Source organism: Anolis sagrei, chromosome 3, assembly GCF_037176765.1.
Source record: "Anolis sagrei isolate rAnoSag1 chromosome 3, rAnoSag1.mat, whole genome shotgun sequence".
In the NCBI taxonomy this organism is placed as follows: Eukaryota; Metazoa; Chordata; class Lepidosauria; order Squamata; family Dactyloidae; genus Anolis; species Anolis sagrei.
Window position 1 is genome coordinate 20,311,620 of NC_090023.1, and position 19,302 is coordinate 20,330,921.

Genomic DNA, 19,302 nt, shown 5'->3' on the forward strand with positions numbered 1-19,302 from the left:
GATCCATCATTGTTTGAGTCCACGGTGCTCTCTGGATGTAGGTGAACTACAACTCCAAAGCTCAAGATCAATGCCCACCAAACCCTTCCAGTATTTGTTGTTGGCCATGCAAGTTCTGTGTGCCAAGTTTGGTTCAATTCCATCATTGGTGGAGTTCAGAATGCTCTTTGATTGTAAGTGAACTATAAATCCCAGCAACTACAACTCCCAAATGACCAAATCAATCCCCCCCCCCCCCAAACCCACCAGTATTCAAATGTGAGTGTATTGGGTATTTGTGCCAAATTTGGTCCAGTGAATGAAAATACATCCTGCATATCAGATATTTACATTACGATTCATAACAGGAGCAAAATTACTGTTATGAAGTAGCAACAAAAATAATGTTATGGTTAGGGGTCACCAACCAGTAATGCTGAAAAACCTAGAGATTTTTAAAGAATACGTCTCCAGATATATCTGGGCCCTCCAATGTTTAGCTTCCAGCAGAAGTTGATGATAGAATCATGCTAGAAGACCTAGAAATTCCTAGACAGATGTTCTCACCGGTTATACAAAATAGGAATTTTTTTAAAATTTGTGAGTTTTTCCCAACTTTCATTGAGGTCCTAACCCCAGCAAATGTGGAAGGCTGACTGTCCTGCTCTTATAACACAAGCAAATAGTTTGGGACACGTTTTTTTTCTTGTTACATTGATTGAAAAGCTATCGGTTGATGTTACCTGTTGTGGCATTGCCACAATCCATTACTATTGGCTAGATTTGTAAGCCTGATGGGAACTTGAGTGTAACAATAGCTGTAGGTTCACATGCTTCCTATATCTGCTTATGGGGGAAAATAAGAGGATAAACCAGGCATGGGCAAACTTTGGCCCTCCAGATGTTTTGGACTTCAACTCCAACTGTTAGGAATTGTGGGAGGTGAAGTCCAAAATACCGGCTGTTAGGAATTATGGGAGTTGAAGTCCAAAACACCTGTAGGGCTGAAGTTTGCCCATGCCTGGGATAAAACCTCTGTTCAACAACAGCCACAATCCCAATGGTGTATAAACCAGAACCTTTCTCTTTTCTACAATGCACCTCTTTGGTCCTATGTTTTCCAAATTCTTCTGAGTGTTGACAAGCAGCATCTCCTTCACAAATGGTACAGGAAGAACCCAATGCCTTCCCCTCCTGCCATCCACTGCATTAGGTCTGAGGTTTGCATGCTTCCAGTTAATGGAGTACATTATGTTCTCCAATTTGGAACAGAAAAACAACTCAACTCAAATTCCATTTACGAATGTTCTGCTTGCAATTGCTTTCCTCGTAATTAGCCCTAAAGAAGGTTAATCATATAAGAAGCCTTTTAAAAAAAGAAAAGCAAAATGCTTGTTTCCTGTAATGTTATGGCCCTAATAAAATATCCTGCAGAGATGGAGCATAATAAATAGAGCGTATGGACTCCAAAAATACCTGCTTTTTTAAGTGCAGAGGTTTTGCTTTTAAGGCTCCTTTTCTAGGAAAGCTGCCTCATGATGACGGTATAGTTCTGGAGAGGTTATTGCGTTATACAACAGTCTGGACCGGGGTAATACACTGAGCAGGCGAACTGGCCCTCTCCGAAGATGGAGTGGAGCGGTTGGTGATTTCTCGCTGGAGTTCGTCGACTTTCTTCTGAAGCTCTGCCCGTTTCACCAAGAGTTCCTTGTAACGGTTGTGCACTGGTTCCTAATGGGGACAGAAGAAGCTTTATGCTCAGTCTTGGATCAGGAAGTCAATCATCAGTCACATGGTACTAAATTTAGAAGTGCAGGCACAACAAAAACAATTGAATATTTAAAAGGTTTGTTTTCATTTTTCTAAAACCTCATGATGGAATCATAGAATCATAGAGTTGGAAGAGACCTCATGGGCCATCCAGTCTAACCCCGTGCTGAGAAGCAAGAAAATCAAAGCACCCCCAACAGATGGCCATCCAGCCTCTGTTTAAAAGCCTCCAAAGAAGGAGCCTCCACCACACTCCAGGGCAGAGAATTCCACTGCTGAACAGCTCTCACAGTTAGGAAGTTCTTGCTAATGTTCAGATGGAATCTCCTTTCTTGTAGTTTGAAGGCATTGTTCTGCGTCCTAGTCTCCAAGGAAGCAGAAAACAAGCTTGCTCCCTCCTCCCTATGACTCCCTCTCACATATTTATACATGGCTATCACGACTTCTCTAAGCCTTCTCTTCTTCAGGCTAAACATAGAATCATAGTGTTGGAAGAGACCTCATGGGCCATCCAGTCCAACCTCCTGCCAAGAAGCAGGAATATTGCATTCAAATCACCCCTGACAGATGGCCATCTAGCCTCTGTTTAAAAGCTTCAAAAGAAGGAGCCTCCACCACACTCTGGGCAGAGAGTTCCACCGCTGAACGGCTCTCACAGTCAGGAAGTTCTTCCTCATGTTCAGATGGAATCTCCTCTCTTGTAGTTTGAAGCCATTGTTCCGCGTCCTAGTCTCCAGGGTAGCAGAAAACAAGCTTGCTCCTTCCTCCCTGTGACTTCCTCTCACATGCCCAGTTCTTTAAGCTACTCCTCATAGGGCTTGTTCTCCAGACCCTTAATCATATTAGTCACTCTCCTCTGGACGGCATTAAATAGAAGGGCATGCTCCACAGGACTCTAAGTAACAGTATATGACTCATTCATTTGATGTCATCACAAAGAGGCAAAAACAAAATAATTACCTCGGATTGAATAGGGAAGAATATAGCATAATTGAGAGGGAGGATTGGAAGTTCTCAAGGTGTTTTTTTTTTTTAAAGGGACATGTGTATGAGGGGAAGAGAGGAAGGAAGTATAGAGTCACAAAAAGGGTCTGCCCACCCTTGCCATGTTGACATTGTGAGGAAGGCCCTCTCAGAGCTGGAGAAGGGAGAAATTGGGAAGGGGCAGCGGCACCTCTGACACTCAGGCAATGCCAAGTATAGGTAAAGGTTTTCCCCTGACATTGTGTACTCATATTTGACTCTGTGGGGTGGTGCTCATCTCCACTTCTAAGCTGAAGAGCCAGTGTTGTCCATAGATACCTCTAAGGTTATGTGACCAGCATGTCTGCATGCAGCGCTGTTGCCTTCCCGCTGGAGTGGTACCTATTGATCTACTCACATTTGCATGATTTCGAAAAGCCAATGGCATTTTGGCCTGCATCAATAGGAACCTAGTGTCTAGATCTAGGGAAGTAATGCTACCCCTCTATTCTGCTTTGGTTAGACCACACCTGGAATATTGTGTCCAATTCTGGGCACCACAATTCAAGAGAGATATTGACAAGCTGGAATGTGTCCAGAGGAGGGCGACTAAAATGATCAAGGGTCTGGAGAACAAGCCCTATGAGGAGCGGCTTAAGGAGCTGGGCATGTTTAGCCTGAAGAAGAGAAGGCTGAGAGGAGATATGATAGCCATGTATAAATATGTGAGAGGAAGCCACAGGGAGGAGGGAGCAAGCTTCCTTTCTGCTTCCTTGGAGACTAGGACGCGGAACAATAGCTTCAAACTACAAGAGAGGAGATTCCATCTGAACACGAGGAAGAACTTCCTCACTGTGAGAGCCGTTCAGCAGTGGAACTCTCTGCCCCAGAGTGTGGTGGAGGTTCCTTCTTTGGAAGCTTTTAAACAGAGGCTGGATGGCCATCTGTCAGGGGTGATTTGAATGCAATATTCCTGCTTCTTGGCAGGGGGTTGGACTGAATGGCCCATGAGGTCTCTTCCAACTCTTTGATTCTATGATTCTATGATTCTATGATTCTATGATTCTATGATTCTATGATTCTATGATTCTATGATTCTATGATTCTATGATTCTATGCTTGGTGGGCAGAAGTTGGGCCTAGCAGCAGGAGCTCACCCCGCCCCCCAGATACAAACTGCTGACTTTTCGGTCAGAAGGTTTGGTGGTTTAACCTGCTGTGCCACTGGGGGGTCCAAAACCAAGTATATATGCTAGTAAATAAATAAATACTTAATATGCCAATCCCCAAAGCCATTTTCTGAAGGACAATCCACACATTTAGGCAACTGCATTAATCCACAGTAAATAAACATTCGTAGAAGTTTTCATCTCTACCCAGAACAGGTGCATTATAAAGCTAATGGGCCTTGACTGTCCACTCAAGATCAAGCCACCTCCAAATATTTCACACTGCAACAGGAACAACTCACAATGGCACATAACTGCTGGGAAAATCCTTACCCCCCTCCCATCTTGGTCTCATGCCACAATACTAATGAGATACGGATCATGTTGAATGTAACTGATACACCAATGACCATAGCAAAAGGAGGGGAAAGGCTATAATGTTCTGTTCCCGTCCTGCTCCCATTCCATGCACTCACCTGCGGCTTCATCCGAGGGTTCCAGCGAATGTAGTAACCCACCCAAAGCTCTAGATGTCGCATGCTAGCCACAGGATAGAGGACGTGGTTGGTATAGCTGACATAAAGAGGATTGGTGAAGTCTTCAAGCTGGCTGTTTATATAGGACCACAGGGACACAGTCTTTTTTGGAATGCCCTGGAAAGGAATAAGAGTTGTTGTTTTATACTTGAAGAATATCAGGACTGTAGAAGAGAACATTTACAACAACCCCTTAGTATAATGGTTCCTATCCCTTGTTCCTAGAAAATATATATACACACACATACCTATTTAACAATGTAAGTCTTTGAGTATATAAACCTCACTTGTCTAGTTTCCAACAGACCTCACAATCTCTGAGGATGCCTGCCATAGATGTGGGCAAAACGTCAGGAGAGAATGCTTCTGGAACATGGTCATACAGCCTAGAAAACTCACAGCAGCTCAGATACTTACATTGTTAAATAGGTATATAAACCTCACTTGCCTAGTTTCCAACAGACCTCACAATCTCTGAGGATGCCTGCCATAGATGTGGGCAAAATGTCAGGAGAAAATGCTTCTGGAACATGGCCATACAGCCCAGAAAACTCACAGCAACTCATTGTAAGTATCTGAGTTGCTGTGAGTTGCCCACATCTATGGCAGGCATCCTCAGAGATGGTGAGGTCTGTTGGAAACTAGGCAAGTGAGGTTTATATACCTGTGGAATATCCAGGTTATGTTTAGCTAGGAGAAGAAAAGGTAGGGAGAGAACATGAGAACCATGTGTCAAGATTTAAAAGGGTGTCCCATTGAGGAAGAGGGAGGAGGAAAATTGACTTTCTGCCACTCTAGAGACCAGGTCACAAAGGAGCAATGGGTTCAAATGGCGGGGAAAGAGATTCGACTGAAAAGATTAGGAAGAACTTCCTGAGAGTAAGAGCCATTGGAGGATGGCATAGGCTGCCTCAGAGTGCGGTGGAGTCTCCTTCTCTGGAGGATTTCCCACAGAGTCTGTCTATTGGGAGTGCTTTGATTGTGGCTTCCTGCATGGCAGGAGGTTGGACTGGATGGCCCTTGGGGATCTCTTCCAGCTCTAGGATTCTAGGATATTATATCAGGAGTAGGCACTACAGGGTTTAATGGATATACTTTTTCTCTCTGATCCGCCATCTAATCCTGACCAAGGCCAACCCTTTTGGGACCTAACCGTTTCCTGTTTTTCCTTCACTTTCTGCCTCCAAAAGAGACGAGGACGAGGACAAAAGGGCAGGGAGAGGGCTTGGCGAGAACCCCCTCCCTCTTGGCCTGCCCACCCTGCTCCGGCCCACCATGTGGCACCCAATTTAGAAAATTTGCCCATGCCTGATCTAGCGTGATCTGGTATGGCATGATTTCTGGAGGAAGGGCTATGATTTATATTCCTGATTTAAGTCTCCTGTGTTTTCTGTCTCAGAGTAGAGCTCACTTGATTCTGCACACTCCTTCACAAGGAAGGCATTTATATAACTTGCAATTCACTGAGATCAGAAAAGATCTCCCTAATTCATAGGCTGCTTTGGAGTGTTGTCGAGTCTCCTTCTCTGGAGACTTTTTTGCAAAGGTTGTCTATTGGGGGTGCTTTGATTGTGCCTTCCTGCATGGCAGGGGGTTGGACTGGCTGGCCCTTGGGGGTCTCTTCCAGCTCTGGGATTCTAGGATACTATATCAGGAGTAGACACTACAGGGTTTAATTGATACACTTTTTCTCTCCGATCCACCATCTAATCCTGACCAAGGCCAACCCTTTTGTGATCCAAATGTTTCCTGTCTTTCCTTCACTTTCTGCCTCCAAAAAGGAGAGGAAGGGGAGGAAAGGGCAGGGAGGGGGCTTGGGGAGAACCCCCTCCCTCTTGGCCTGCCCACCCTGCTCCGGTCCACCATGTGGCACCCAAGTTAGAAAGATTGCCCATGCCTGAACTAGTGTGATCAGGCACAGCATGATCTCTGGAGGAAGGGGTATGATTTACATTCCTGATTTAAGACTCCTGTGTTTTCTGTCTCAGAGCAGAGCTCACTTGATTCTGCACACTCCTTCGCAAGGAAGGCATTTTTGCAACTTGCAATTCATTGAGATTCAGAAAAGACCTCCCTAATTCACACAACTCAAGCCTACTTCATTTCTCTTGTACGCATAAAGGTTCAAATGGAGCCCTAAAGTTGGCACAGATTCAGAAGCAAAACATTTTTTTTCCTTTTTAAAAAAGCATCTGGGTTTTTACCTCTTTCACCCGCTGCTGCTCACTATTACATAGGAATGTCCCAAACAAACAGCTGTAGAGGTGGTCCAGAACGGTGATCAGAAAACACTCGTTGAATTCAAAGGCTGTGGGAAACTTCAAAAGGAAAGCAGTGCAATTTGCTTATTTTCACTGGACACTTCTCACTCAATATATGAAAACATATTCCTGCAAAGAGTTTACACTGGAGGTCGGGGAAAACATTCATCTGGGGAGAAGGGGAGAAATGGACCATCCTGGTGATGAATCTGTTTGCATTTCTGTCTGGCAACCTTTCTTTTATGAAACCATATTATTGCTTTCCAAAGAGGAAAAATTGACTATTTTACATATTTAGTAAAGTATGCTGGTTAACAGCCAAATACTACATGGAGAATGGGCCAAAACTTGGGAAAGTTACTTTTCTGAACCATAGCTCCAAAAATTCCACAGCAAGAATGACTACGTTGGCTGAGGAATTCTGGAAGTAGCAAAAGTAACTTTTCCAAGATCTGGAAAAGGCCAATGCACACGCACACCCCCTCCTCTCGCCTGAAGTTTGTAGAAGGCTGTAACTCAGTGGTAGAGCACATTTTTTGCCAAATAACACAGACATGTTTTTGATTATAGAAACAAAAAGCAGACACAAACCTGGAAAAGGGTTTTTTTTTAAGTTAATGTCCTCTGTTTTCCTACTACTCAACACTAGAAGGCCTCTGCATCCTAAAATTGGGTATCTGGAGGGATAGCTTATTTCTGATCCTGTGTGTGTCTGCTCGGAATCCAATCCCATTGGTTTTGGTGAGACTTATTTCTAGAGACATGTAGACAGGATTATGAAGTTTTTGCACTACTGGTGATGCATACAAAAGTAACAGATTCAGGCGGCACCTACACTGCCATAGAATCCAGATTATCAAAGTAGATAATAGATAATCTACATGATCTGCTTTGAACTGGATTATACACACTGCCATATAACCCAATTCAAAGCAGACAAACTGGATTTTATATGGCAGTCTAGAAGGGCCTCAGTCAAGAGAAGGGGCAAAGGAAACAGACATGGGGGCGGTTTCATGTTTCCAGCCCAGAGAATGTACCTGTCGTGTCATCTGCCACACACAGTCGACAAACTGGAGAAAAACAGGGGACCGGTCTGCGTCTGCATGATTCTTATCCCCGTGGCCCACTCTCTGAAATAAAACAAAAGAATAAGCAACAACAGAAACAACAACAACAACAACAACAACAACAACAACAAAACCACCATCAGAGCAAGGTTTTTTTCCCCATTTTTTGCATGGCTGTGGTTGACAGGAGTTACAGTCTAAGGCTGTGTCTATGCTTATTTGAGTAATCAGGGTTAAAGAGCCCCAGAGCTGCCCTGATGCACCCCAGGAGCATCCTCGGAGCACTTTGGTTGCCCCTTATGACTGGCCAGACTGAGGGCACACTGGGGTTTTGTGACTGGGCAGTGTAGCATGATAGCACCAGAAGCAACATTGCTGGCAAGCCGCTGGTTGGGAACTGCTTGCTGCTGGTAATGTAGTGGTGGATCAGTTGGTGGTGTGGACCATGAATTGAACTCCCAGCTCACCCCCTGAGCTTGGGAATGCTGCGTAAATTGTCACAAGGAAGCCTCATTTTGGGACCTAAGTGTGTCACATGCATTTGCCTGAAGAAACCTAACACATGTGTCATGCAGGAAGACTGCACTGTCTTGGAGGATGTGATCCTATTATATCAAGAAGGTCATTTGAGATGTCCTAGTCATCCACAAACCCAATCAACAATTGGGTCACACAGTTTACAGAAAACCTACACACATAGATAGATACCTACATAAAAACTCCAACCATCACCTGTCAAAAAAGAAGCACAATTAAAGCCCTGGCAGACCATGCAAAAAGCATCTGCGAACCCCACCTCCCCAAAGTTGAACTGAACCACCTAAAATGGGCCCTACAGGCCAATGGAGACTCCACCAAAGGCATCAGAAGAGCTGCAAGGCCAAGAACAAGCCATGAGAGTAAAGACAAATATCCACCCAGAGGAAAAGTATTCTTGCCATATATCAGGGGAACCACTGACTGCACAGGGAAGCTGATGAGGAAACACAACCTACAAACTATCTAGAGACCCATGAAAAAAAATCCAACAATGCTACATTTAGCAAAGGACAAGAGGGGTCCTCTCACCTCTGCAGGAGTCTACTGTATACCATGCAGCTGTGGACAAGTCTACATAGGGACCACCCAACGCAGCATTGCCCAAAAACGAACCAAGGAACATGAAAGGCACTGCAGACTACTTCAACCTGAGAAGTCAGTCATAGTAGAGCACTTGATGAACCAACCTGGACACAGCATATTATCTGAGAACACAGAAATGCCGGACCACTCTAACAATCACCATGTCAGACTACACAGAGAAGCCATTGAAATCCACAAGCATGTGGACAATTTCAACAGAAAGGAGGAAACCATGAAAATGAAGAATATCTGACTACCAGTATTAAAAAAAACTCTAAAATCAAAACATTGAATAAAAAACAACACTGAAAAACAGGGGAATTCCAGACCATGCCTGACCAGAAGTCTTTCTGGTCCCTACCTTCTCTGTCAAAGGTCTTTTCCATTCCTAATCCTTTTACCTTCCAGTTCAATATTTGTTTATTTATTTATCTTAACAGCCTGTCCCAATATAACATAGCTCCTTATGATCTTTAAAAAAATTAGCATTAATCTTTTAAAAGTTGTCAAAGAAATCAATCTGAATTGTAGCAATCTCAACATGCATTTTAATACACAGAAGTATGCTGCAAGAAGAAGAAGAACCATCAACCTTCAAATTTTAGGGTGGGAAGGAGAGCAAAAAGTATGATACATCGATATCAAAGAAAGAAGCTGCACATGCTGCTTTGTCATGAGAGTGTTCTTTATTCAAAAGAGCTATAAACACTTCCCCCAGTCACTGAAATATCTGGGCACAGCATTAAGCCTTCCAGCATGTGACTTAATGTGGTTGCATTACTCATGGCCCAAGCTTTCTTCAGCCGTTTCTCTCTATGCCAAGCATTTTAGAACTCTGCTTGTTCTTTTGCCAACAGAGTCTGAGCAGCTGCAAACAAACATTGGCTGTCTATTTTCACAATGCTAAGAAAAAATAGTATTATTATTTTATTATAGCATCTCTATCTCAGCTATTCAAGTGGACAATTTCAGATTTTGGAGTACTGTGGATCTGGGAATTCTAGATAAAAGAGATGCTTAACTTGTATTGGTATTCAATGGAAGGGTACTTTAGTGCAGCCACTAGGTACCATGTAGATTTACATAAGATAAGCACAATGTACGCAGGTTGAATGAAAATAATGCTTGGGTTTGGATGGGAATATTTTAATAAATCAAACACAGAAATAATCCTTAGAAAGTGTTCTTTAACTACAACTATTTACTTTTCCACATAATGACCAGACAATTGGATACATTTCTGCCAACGATGAACAAGTTTTCTGAAGCCGTCACGGAAGAAGTCGAGATTCTGTTTCCACAACCCATTGTACACGGATCCTCCGATAGCCAAGCAAAGCAATAATCTGACCCACACGTTCTTGTGAAATGCCGATTAGGCTTGAAATTTCTCTCTGATGATCATCCTGAATCAATCGATGATCATCCTGAATCAATCTGTCAACCTTTTGCTTGTGAAACTCAGTAATTGCTATCACAGGACATCCAACTCTTTGTTTGTCACACAAGTCAGATGTTCCCACCTCAACATCTTTAAACTTACTTGCCCAATGACGCACACTACTCACATCAACACAATCACCGTAAACAGCTTGCATTCTCTGATTAATCTTCTTTGGGGTGACACCTTCTGCTGTCAAGAATTCAATGACTGCATGTTGCTTAAGTCGCATTGACCAACCGTCTGCACAGGGTTCTATACTTCGCACTTTAACAACACAACTGTTCCATGCTATGGCTTCCCACCAAAATGGAACTGTAGAGGAGAGTCTACTGAACAAGCCAGTTCCTGCCGCATACCAGTACTGCCATCTGTTGAGGAGTTACAGAGGTGGGGGCATTACTTTTCATTCAACCCTCGTAGGATCTTGGCCCTGATATTCCCCCTAATATTCTTTCTCAGGAGGTGAAAAGTTTTTAGTTGTTGCTCTTTTTAGTAATGGAGGTCTTGCTAATCTCCAGCCAATGATTCAAATGCCCATCAAGTTCTGTCTTAAATTATTTAAGAGCAATTCCGACAATGGCACTTGTGTTCATCACTCCAAAGGTCACCAACTCACCAGTTGAAACCTGTGCCCAAAGCTCAGCCATTCCTTCTCCACCAACACCTCGAAGCCTTGGATTGTCCGGTAGTAGCCGTCTAGCATGAGCATGGCAAGAGAGGTGAGCTGGCCGGTCCGATCCCAGCCGTCGCTGCAATGCACCACCACAGAAGTCTTCCCTGATTCCACCTTGTCGGCTATCCGGAGAGCACCAGCAAGAATCAGCTGGGTTAAAAGGGGCATTCTGTGATTGTAATATTCATTATGAACAGGGAATGACTTCAAGGAAGACTATGGAACGGCTATCTACTTTAACCACAATTGATTTCTATCTATTAGCAGTCATACTGAGGATGGAAGTTTTTACCAGGAGGGATTAAGTACTGGTGCTGCTGAAACTATACTAATAAAGTCTGATAAAAATAATTGATAAAGACTAAGGAGAGAGCCTTATTGGTGTCTGCTCCCAGACCATAAAACTATCTTCTAAGATAGGCTCTGTTGGCTACTTTTCTGCTCTCTTTTTGCTGAAAGGAAAAGAAATCGTCTTATTTAAACCAGCTTTTGGTTGTTTCAGCAGTGCAATGTGTATGCTATCTCTTAACATATTCTAAATTAATATTTTTGAGTTGATAATTGTAATTTTTCTTTTTTAAAATTTCACTACAGATTATTTTAGCTTTAGGGATTAGGCATGCAGGACCCATGCAAAAGTGGAAATAACATGAATAAAAAGCACCCTTTTAACCTGAGAGAACACGTCTCTAGCAATATTTAAATCCTCCAGAATTGCACTGGAAGATTTAAAGATTCCTAAGGGGCTGTGGTGGTGGGGTGGGTTAAACCACTAAGCTGCAGGGGTTGCTGACCGGAAGGTCTGTGGTTCAAATACCCAGGATGGGGTGAGCTCCCATTGTTAGCCCTGGCTTCTGCCAAACTAGCAGTTTGAAAACATGCAAATGTGAGATCAATGGGTACTGCCTCGGCGGGAAGGTAACGGCACTCCATGTAGTCATGCCAGCTACATGTCTATGGACAATGCCACATGACCAGAATCTATGGACAATGTTGACTCTTCAGCTTAGAAAAGGAGATGAGCACCACCCCCCAGAGTCAGACTCAACTAGACTTAATGTCAAGGGGAAATCTTTACTTTTATTTTAGAGAGGTGCTCCTGCTAATTGCTAATTATTATTATTATTATTATTATTATTATTAGTAGTAGTAGTAGTAGTAGTAGTATTTTATTTCTTACCCACATCTCCTTGTGGCTCGTGGTGGGTTACAACATAATTAAAACAAACACATTCAAAAAATTCTCTAAATACACATATTAAAAAGTATTTCTATCAAAATACATATTAAAATGTTTTTCTATAAAATGCATATTAAAACATACAGAACAGAGATTAAATGCTAGGAATTGCTAGGTCCTCAAGCAGCTATGGTCAATGTCCATTGAAGCTGACCATAGAGTCTTGCTGGAGATTTTAGAGATAGCATACAAATCAAATCCACAAATAATCAAAACAACAAAAATCAAACCCGCAAATATGTAGAGTCAACTGCATCATTTATACTGAGTCCCATATGAGTTTTTTTTTCATGTTAGGAGCAATTTGAGAAACTGCAAGTTGCTTCTGGTGTGAGAGAATTAGTCATCTGCAAGGATTGTGCCCAGGGGATGCCTGGATGTTTGGATGTTTTTCCATCCAGGGTACTAAATAAATAAATAAATAAATAAATAAATAAATAAACGAACCACAAAAGATGGCCACATGCACTAACCCCTCAACATACCTTGATATGTTCTAGCCAGTGCGTTGACTCCAAATTAGACAGCCAGTGAGTCTCTTCTATGTTGGGATATACAATCTCCTTAAGTTTCCTCAATGACTCCCTCATGACGTGAATATTATGGATGTCCAGAAAGACCAACTCTATATTCTGATAGGCATCCTCACTTTCATAACCTCCTCCTTTAGCCTGCAAGGGAAGATGCACTTTAGATTGTCTCTCCCTAGGGAAGATACTACTACCCACCCATCCCGTATTGAGTATTAGGATTTTTTTGAGCACTGATTAGATTTGTCAGCATTATTGAGTTTCTAGCACAGGACTGGACAATTTTGGGATGGGAAGGAGCTGCATTAGCATCCCATTAGAACTTGAACAGGTCTTTCCAGGATCTAAAAAGGTCCAAGGGGAGGGCAATATCTGGCCAAACTGCCCCCCCCCCCTTCACTTATCCTGGATAGTATTATGGAGGAAGGAAAACCAACTGTTATGGAAAACATTTTACAAAAAATACATTTTGACCCCTTGGGTTAAAACATGGCTTTGGGACCAAGCTTTTGGAGAATGACTGCAGTGCAGTAAATGAACATAGAATCTATGCAATGACATTCAGAATGGCCCTGGATTATGATTTTGGATTATGTGATTTTAATAATTGATGCAATTGTTTTTAGATGTTTTAACTCTGGGTTTTATTGCAGATGTTATTTTAAGGCATTGAATTGTTGCCGATATGTGAGGCTGCTCTCAGTCCCCCTTGGGGTTGAGAAGGGTGAGATACAAATATGGTAAATAAATAAATAAACAAACAAACAAACAAATAACCCGACCTTGTTAGCAACGGCATTTACACTTGGCCTGGCATCAAATATGAATATCTTGTGGGACTGGGCGTTGGAGTCCATGATAGACTGCAAATACTTCTCATCTTCTTTGCTCCGTTTGCCGCTCACTCCAACCATGGGCTGGCTGCAGCGAGTGATGGTGGCTTGGCTCTCCGGGTGAATCCAGGACAAGACCTTGCAGAAGAAATAGAAACAGAGAGAGGTCAACCCTCCTGTTCAAGGAGCTCCATTGGCTGCCGTTCATTTTCCGGTCCCAATTCAAGGTGCAGGTGCTCACCTACAAAGCCCTAAATGGTTTGGGACCCGCCTACCTGCGTGACCGCATCTCCGTATATGAACCCACACGATCCCTCCATTCATCTGGAGAGGCCCTGCTCACGATCCCACCTGCGTCGCAAGCGTGTTTGGTGGGGACGAGGGACAGGGCCTTCTCTGTGGTAGCCCCCCGACTCTGGAACTCTCTCCCCAAGGACATCAGACAAGCCCCAACGTTGGCAGTCTTTGGGAAGAGCTTGAAGGCCTGGCTGTTCCAGTGTGTCTTTCCAGATTAGGAAACTCCCAGCATCATGTCCCAAACGCACTTTATTAGAGATTTAAGATTGTCTGCACATTGCACCTACCCTAAAATCCTTACATTTCACCTGTCATGTCCAGCACTTTGATTGAATTTATATATAAAGAATCTGTGGATATTGAAAGCAGACTATATTTTGTTGTTGTTTCCCTCCAAAGACAACATTTCTCACTCTCTACAGCAGTGGTTCTCAAACTGTGGGTTCCCAGATGTTTTGGCTTTCAACTCCCAGAAATCCTAACAGCTGGTAAATAGGCTGAGATTTCTGGGAGTTGTAGGCCAAAACACCTGGGGACCCACAGGTTGAGAACCACTGCTCTACAGGAAGATAATAAAAGAATTTCTACCTTTCCAGTACAAGGTTTGCCTGCAACGTACATGGCTTTCTTGCTTTCTCTTTGGCTTTCCTAATCTTAAGACATGAATAAACTCAACTCAAAGTCATCTCGCTCTGCCATACTTACTGGTATGCGCCCTCTAGTTCGGAAAGCAGCCACTCTCTTCAATTCCTCATCTGGAATATTGGCGGGAACTACAAGAAAGGCAGGGTAGGTATCGCAAAGCTCATACTGCTCATTGACCTTGGTCATTCTCCAGCTTTCATTAGGAATGCCCTGTATTGGAAGGAATGCAGCTGGTTAGAAATTTACTCCTGGACAGGAGGTTAAGAGCAATAATTACTTTGTTTTTTAATAGTATAGATTTATATATTTTAATATATACTTGTTATTAATACATACACAGAATAAAAAATGCTTAGCACATAAAACAATTAAGACGTAGCAAATAAAATGCACATTTCTACTTTTATTTCATCTAAAAGGTGTCTTGCAGAATCTTTACCAAAGACATAATGAGTACAGTCAGCCATCCACATCTGCAGCTTTAACTTTTGCGGATTTGGTTAGTCACAGATTTTGTTACTATTTCCTCTTTAGTGGCTCATGACTAAAACTTCCAGAAATCCTAGCCAGTTTACTAGCTGTTAGGATTTCTGGGAATTGAAGGCCAAAACATCTGGGACCCACAGGTTGAGAACCACTGCTCTAGAATCTATAGCTTAACCCTATGGTCAACTTCTGGTCATGTTGAAGGACCTAGAGTTCCCAGAGAGAACATTTCTCTAAGCATTTGTAGGTCCTGGCAAATGATGATCATAGAGTAGTGCTGGTGGACCGACAGATTCCTAGGGAGGTGTTCTTTCCATTTTTTAAAATTTGTATTTCCCCAACTTTCTTGAGGCCTGCACCCTTAATCTGGAGGGCCCACCTTATAGATATGTGGACTTCCTCATTACCCTAGTTATTTGGTATATATTGGTGACCATGAATAAAAGTTACTCTCATTAAGCCTGATCAATCTCACAGGAAAAATATCAAAGTGCCCTTCTACACAGGCACTAAAATCATTTCAACACAGCTCAAGGTTGAGGTGTTTACAGAATGTAGATATCCAATGTGAGCTGCAATATGCATCCAGAGGAAAACAGTGTGTTTTAAAAACCTCACTGGAAATTCTGAATCAAGCCACAGAATTCAGTGAATCTGATCAGTGTATATACAATGCAGAGCAGGAATTCAGAAGCAAACTGCAGAGCACTTGTGCGGACAGGGTTAATGCTGAAGCATTCAGAGAAAGAACCCAGTTGAAAGATAAACCAGCACATTCCCTTGGAAAGGAAACTGCAGCATGGGAATCCTCGCTTTCCCTTTCTTGCTTTCCCCATAATTGGGCTAGCACTGATTCTCATCAGTTAGGCTGCTTCTTTTTAGCATATCCTGCCAGAGGAGGTAGGAACAAAAATATTCCTTGGATCAGATTGATCTGCAATCAGGGGATCTTTGTGCCCATCATCCCAGCTTTCATCCGTTTTGTGAGGTGCCTGTGTAGGCACTCCGTATCAAACCATTTCTCTTTCATCCATGTCCTGACCAGATTAAGTTGTGTTGAAGCAGCCAAAGACAAACCAAATTAATTCTATAACTTAGAGTAACTGTAAGTTTCTTCAGATGTTTTGGGAATTGCGTCTAAATTGTGACCATATTGTGTCTAAATTGGGAATTGTGTCTAAACTGTGATCGTATCTCTCTCCATGAACCAACCCGGGCCCTTCGATCTTTGGAGGAGATTCTCCTTTCGTCCTTACCAGTTGCACAAGCTCATCTTGTGGGCACAAGGGAGAGAGCCTTCTCCTCTGTGGCTCCCCGACTCTGGAACTCATTACCTGGAGAGATCAGGAAAGCCCCTACCCTAAAAACCTTTAAAAAGAACCTTAAAACCTGGCTCTTCTGTTGTGCCTTTGGTGAGTAGGTGCACAACATGACACTACTGCTCCCCTCAACGCCTATCTCACTGGAGTACATGCTCCTCTAATGAGAAAGTTTGGTTCCACAACCCTGTGTTTTTTATGAGCTCCCTCTTGCAAATAACTTGCTCCTCTTTTTATCTCATTTGAGTTTTTTAACATTTTATCCTGCACATCTGGCCCGCCCACTGTCACTGTGATTGTGTTTATTGTAATGTTATATTGTTATTGTATTCATATGTTTTTATGTAATTATGATGCTGTTGCTTATTGCTTATGTTTCTGATTTTATTTTGCTGTAATATGTTGTTTGGGCTTGGCCTCATGTAAGCCGCCCCGAGTCCCCATTGGAGAGATGGTGGCAGGGTATAAATAAAGATTGTTGTTGTTGTTGTTATTATTATTATTATTATTATTATTATTATTATTATAAACACAAGATGAGTCCACAGCAGACACTCTGCTGGCTGTAGTATTGGATCACACGTCAGACACTTCCTATTATTATTATTATTATTATTATTATTATTATTATTATTATTAAAGCCCAGAATGGATTTGCTACCACACTGAAACAAAATCACAAGCCACCAGAGGTTATAGAGTGATAGTGACCAATTTTTATGAAGTGGCTACAAATCATTTATAAAGTTACATTCTTCCAACACTTGCTACTATAATTATTCAAGTTTTTGGTTTGTTTGACTGTTCATTTTGTAAGACAGGATCATCTGGTTTGCATGACAGAAAGGATCACAGCCGTGGTGATAGTTAAGCTGACAGGATCCGTGACTCTCTCCTGTCCACAAATGTACACATTGATAATATCTCTCATGCTAAAGATTCCACACTTGTCTTCTAGAATATTTATCACCAGCATAAACTGGCCTAACAGATATGCAGAGATCTGAGTTTATTAGATAGGATCCATGATTGGAAAGAATAAAGTTTGCTATAGAGAGACAAGTGCAACTGGAAGCAGATAGAAGCTCTTACCTGTCTCCTGTACTCCAAAACAGGATCATAAACCTTCCAGCCATTTTCTGGGAAAACCTCTTTGTATTCAAATGCAAAAAGAGACTTTAAAACAAAAGAGAGGGAAGAGACCATTCAACTCTTTTCAACTGAGTTTCCATTTTATCTGGCACCTCAAATAACAATTTTCATGTAGTCTTTTTGTTTCTATAACACTGGAGCATGAAAGAAACGCAGAGCATTTCAGAAATCTGTCTTTGTACATTGTAATTAACACATCAATGTATGTGTCCCTGTCTTCCTTTGTTCTCGGATCTATTACCTACAAGATCCCAACGGGAATGGAGTTGAGGGTGCCGCTTGGAGACAGAATAATATGGAAAGGATTCTAGTACAACAGCGTAAATATAGAAGATGTATTAGAAACAAATATCATAGAGACATTACTCTTTTGAGGATATAGGTTCACACTGATGCACCTGCATAATTTGTCACTTCAAAATAGCCATAACCTGCTTGATGTCTGAATTTTGTATAGGTCCTCCAGCCCTGTTTAGCTACGTAGAACTTACACTTAAGGTTTGGTCAGCACTAGTCAAAGCCTGTATATACTCATGTATCAGCCAACCGTGTGTATAAGACAAGGGCAAAGACTTGGGGTGAAAATTATTGATTTTTATATGATAAGTTGAGGAGAGTGGAAATCAACCAGGTTGTCTCAGAGGGCTAACCTTCCTATTCACTGCTGTCATTTTCTCACCCAAGCATTCAAACAAGCCAGAAGCAGCACCACAGCTTCTTTTAGGTCTTCCAGGATGGACTAAGCCAGGCCTGGGCAAACTTCGGCCCTCCAAATGTTTTGGACTAATTCCACAATTCCTAACAGTAGGCTGTTAGGGATGGTGGGAGTTGAAGTCCAAAACACCTGGAGGGCCGAAGTTTGCCTAGGCCTGAACTAAGCTCTTGCCTTTCATCAATCTGGGGATATTTCCTTTTTTATTAGAGGAGCCCCTGTGGTACAATGAGTTAAACCCTTGTGCTGGTAGGACCAAAGACCGACAGGTTGGAGGTTCAAATCTGGGGACAGCATGGATGAGCTCCCTATGTCACCTCCAGCTCCCCATGTGGGGACATGAGAGAAGCCTCCGGACGTCCCCTGGGCAATGTCCTTGCAGACGGCCAATTTTCTCACACCAGAAGTGACTTGCAGTTTCTCAAGTCACTCCTGACATGAAAAAAAAAAGAGTTAAGATACAGCATCATATTGACCCGGAGATATGTTGATCCAGGTGACTTTTTGACAAAATATCTAAACTTGTACAAGAGTATATAGGGTACTTCCAGTTCATATCCTATGTTTTTAAGCTTTGACCCAGCTTCACTCCATTTTGGCCAAGTTGTGGGACACAGTTTCCAGAAAGCTCTGGAGTATCCCACATCTTTGAGATAGTTGGTACAGCTGTATCAGGACCAGTTCATTATCCAGACGGGGTATCTGCATGATCAGCTTTTTCCTGCAAATGCACAGGAAAAGGGGTTGGGTCATGCCCATATTACCCCTATTGCCACTGCTAGCTGGCCACAGAACTCAATTTTGTTGTTGGCTGGTTTTAATAATAATAATATAATAATTATTATTATTTAATAATATAATTAAATTTGATTAATTATTTAAAATTTTAACAAATTATTTTAAAAATACCTCAGTGTTTAAAATTTGTGAGTAATTTTTTTTAAATAGTTCAACATTAATGCATTGATTATAACACTAACATTTCTGAACTCTAGCTGTCGGCAAAGTATACCCTGTTTTTTCCATTGAAGGAAGAGCAGAAAATCTACATGAGTTGTTGGGGCTGTTTGCTCTAGCACAGATGCTGTTCTTCACCCCTTC

The 19,302-nt window shown here is 42.2% G+C and overlaps 1 protein-coding gene across 1 annotated transcript in view; it reads right to left on the reverse strand.

The window, feature by feature from the left end:
- Window positions 1–232: 232 nt before the first annotated feature.
- Window positions 233–19,302, reverse strand: part of MTMR2 (myotubularin related protein 2) — a 44,353-nt gene continuing 25,283 nt past the window's right edge. Inside the window, exons 7-15 of the mRNA XM_060771081.2 lie at window positions 17,430–17,513; window positions 14,593–14,742; window positions 13,540–13,728; window positions 12,713–12,898; window positions 10,931–11,137; window positions 7,719–7,811; window positions 6,622–6,735; window positions 4,358–4,534; window positions 233–1,710 (exon numbers count right to left, since the gene is read on the reverse strand). Of these exons, the coding sequence (XP_060627064.1) occupies window positions 1,549–1,710; window positions 4,358–4,534; window positions 6,622–6,735; window positions 7,719–7,811; window positions 10,931–11,137; window positions 12,713–12,898; window positions 13,540–13,728; window positions 14,593–14,742; window positions 17,430–17,513 (1,362 nt within the window). The 3' untranslated portion in view covers window positions 233–1,548. The remainder of the gene's footprint in view (window positions 1,711–4,357; window positions 4,535–6,621; window positions 6,736–7,718; window positions 7,812–10,930; window positions 11,138–12,712; window positions 12,899–13,539; window positions 13,729–14,592; window positions 14,743–17,429; window positions 17,514–19,302) is intronic.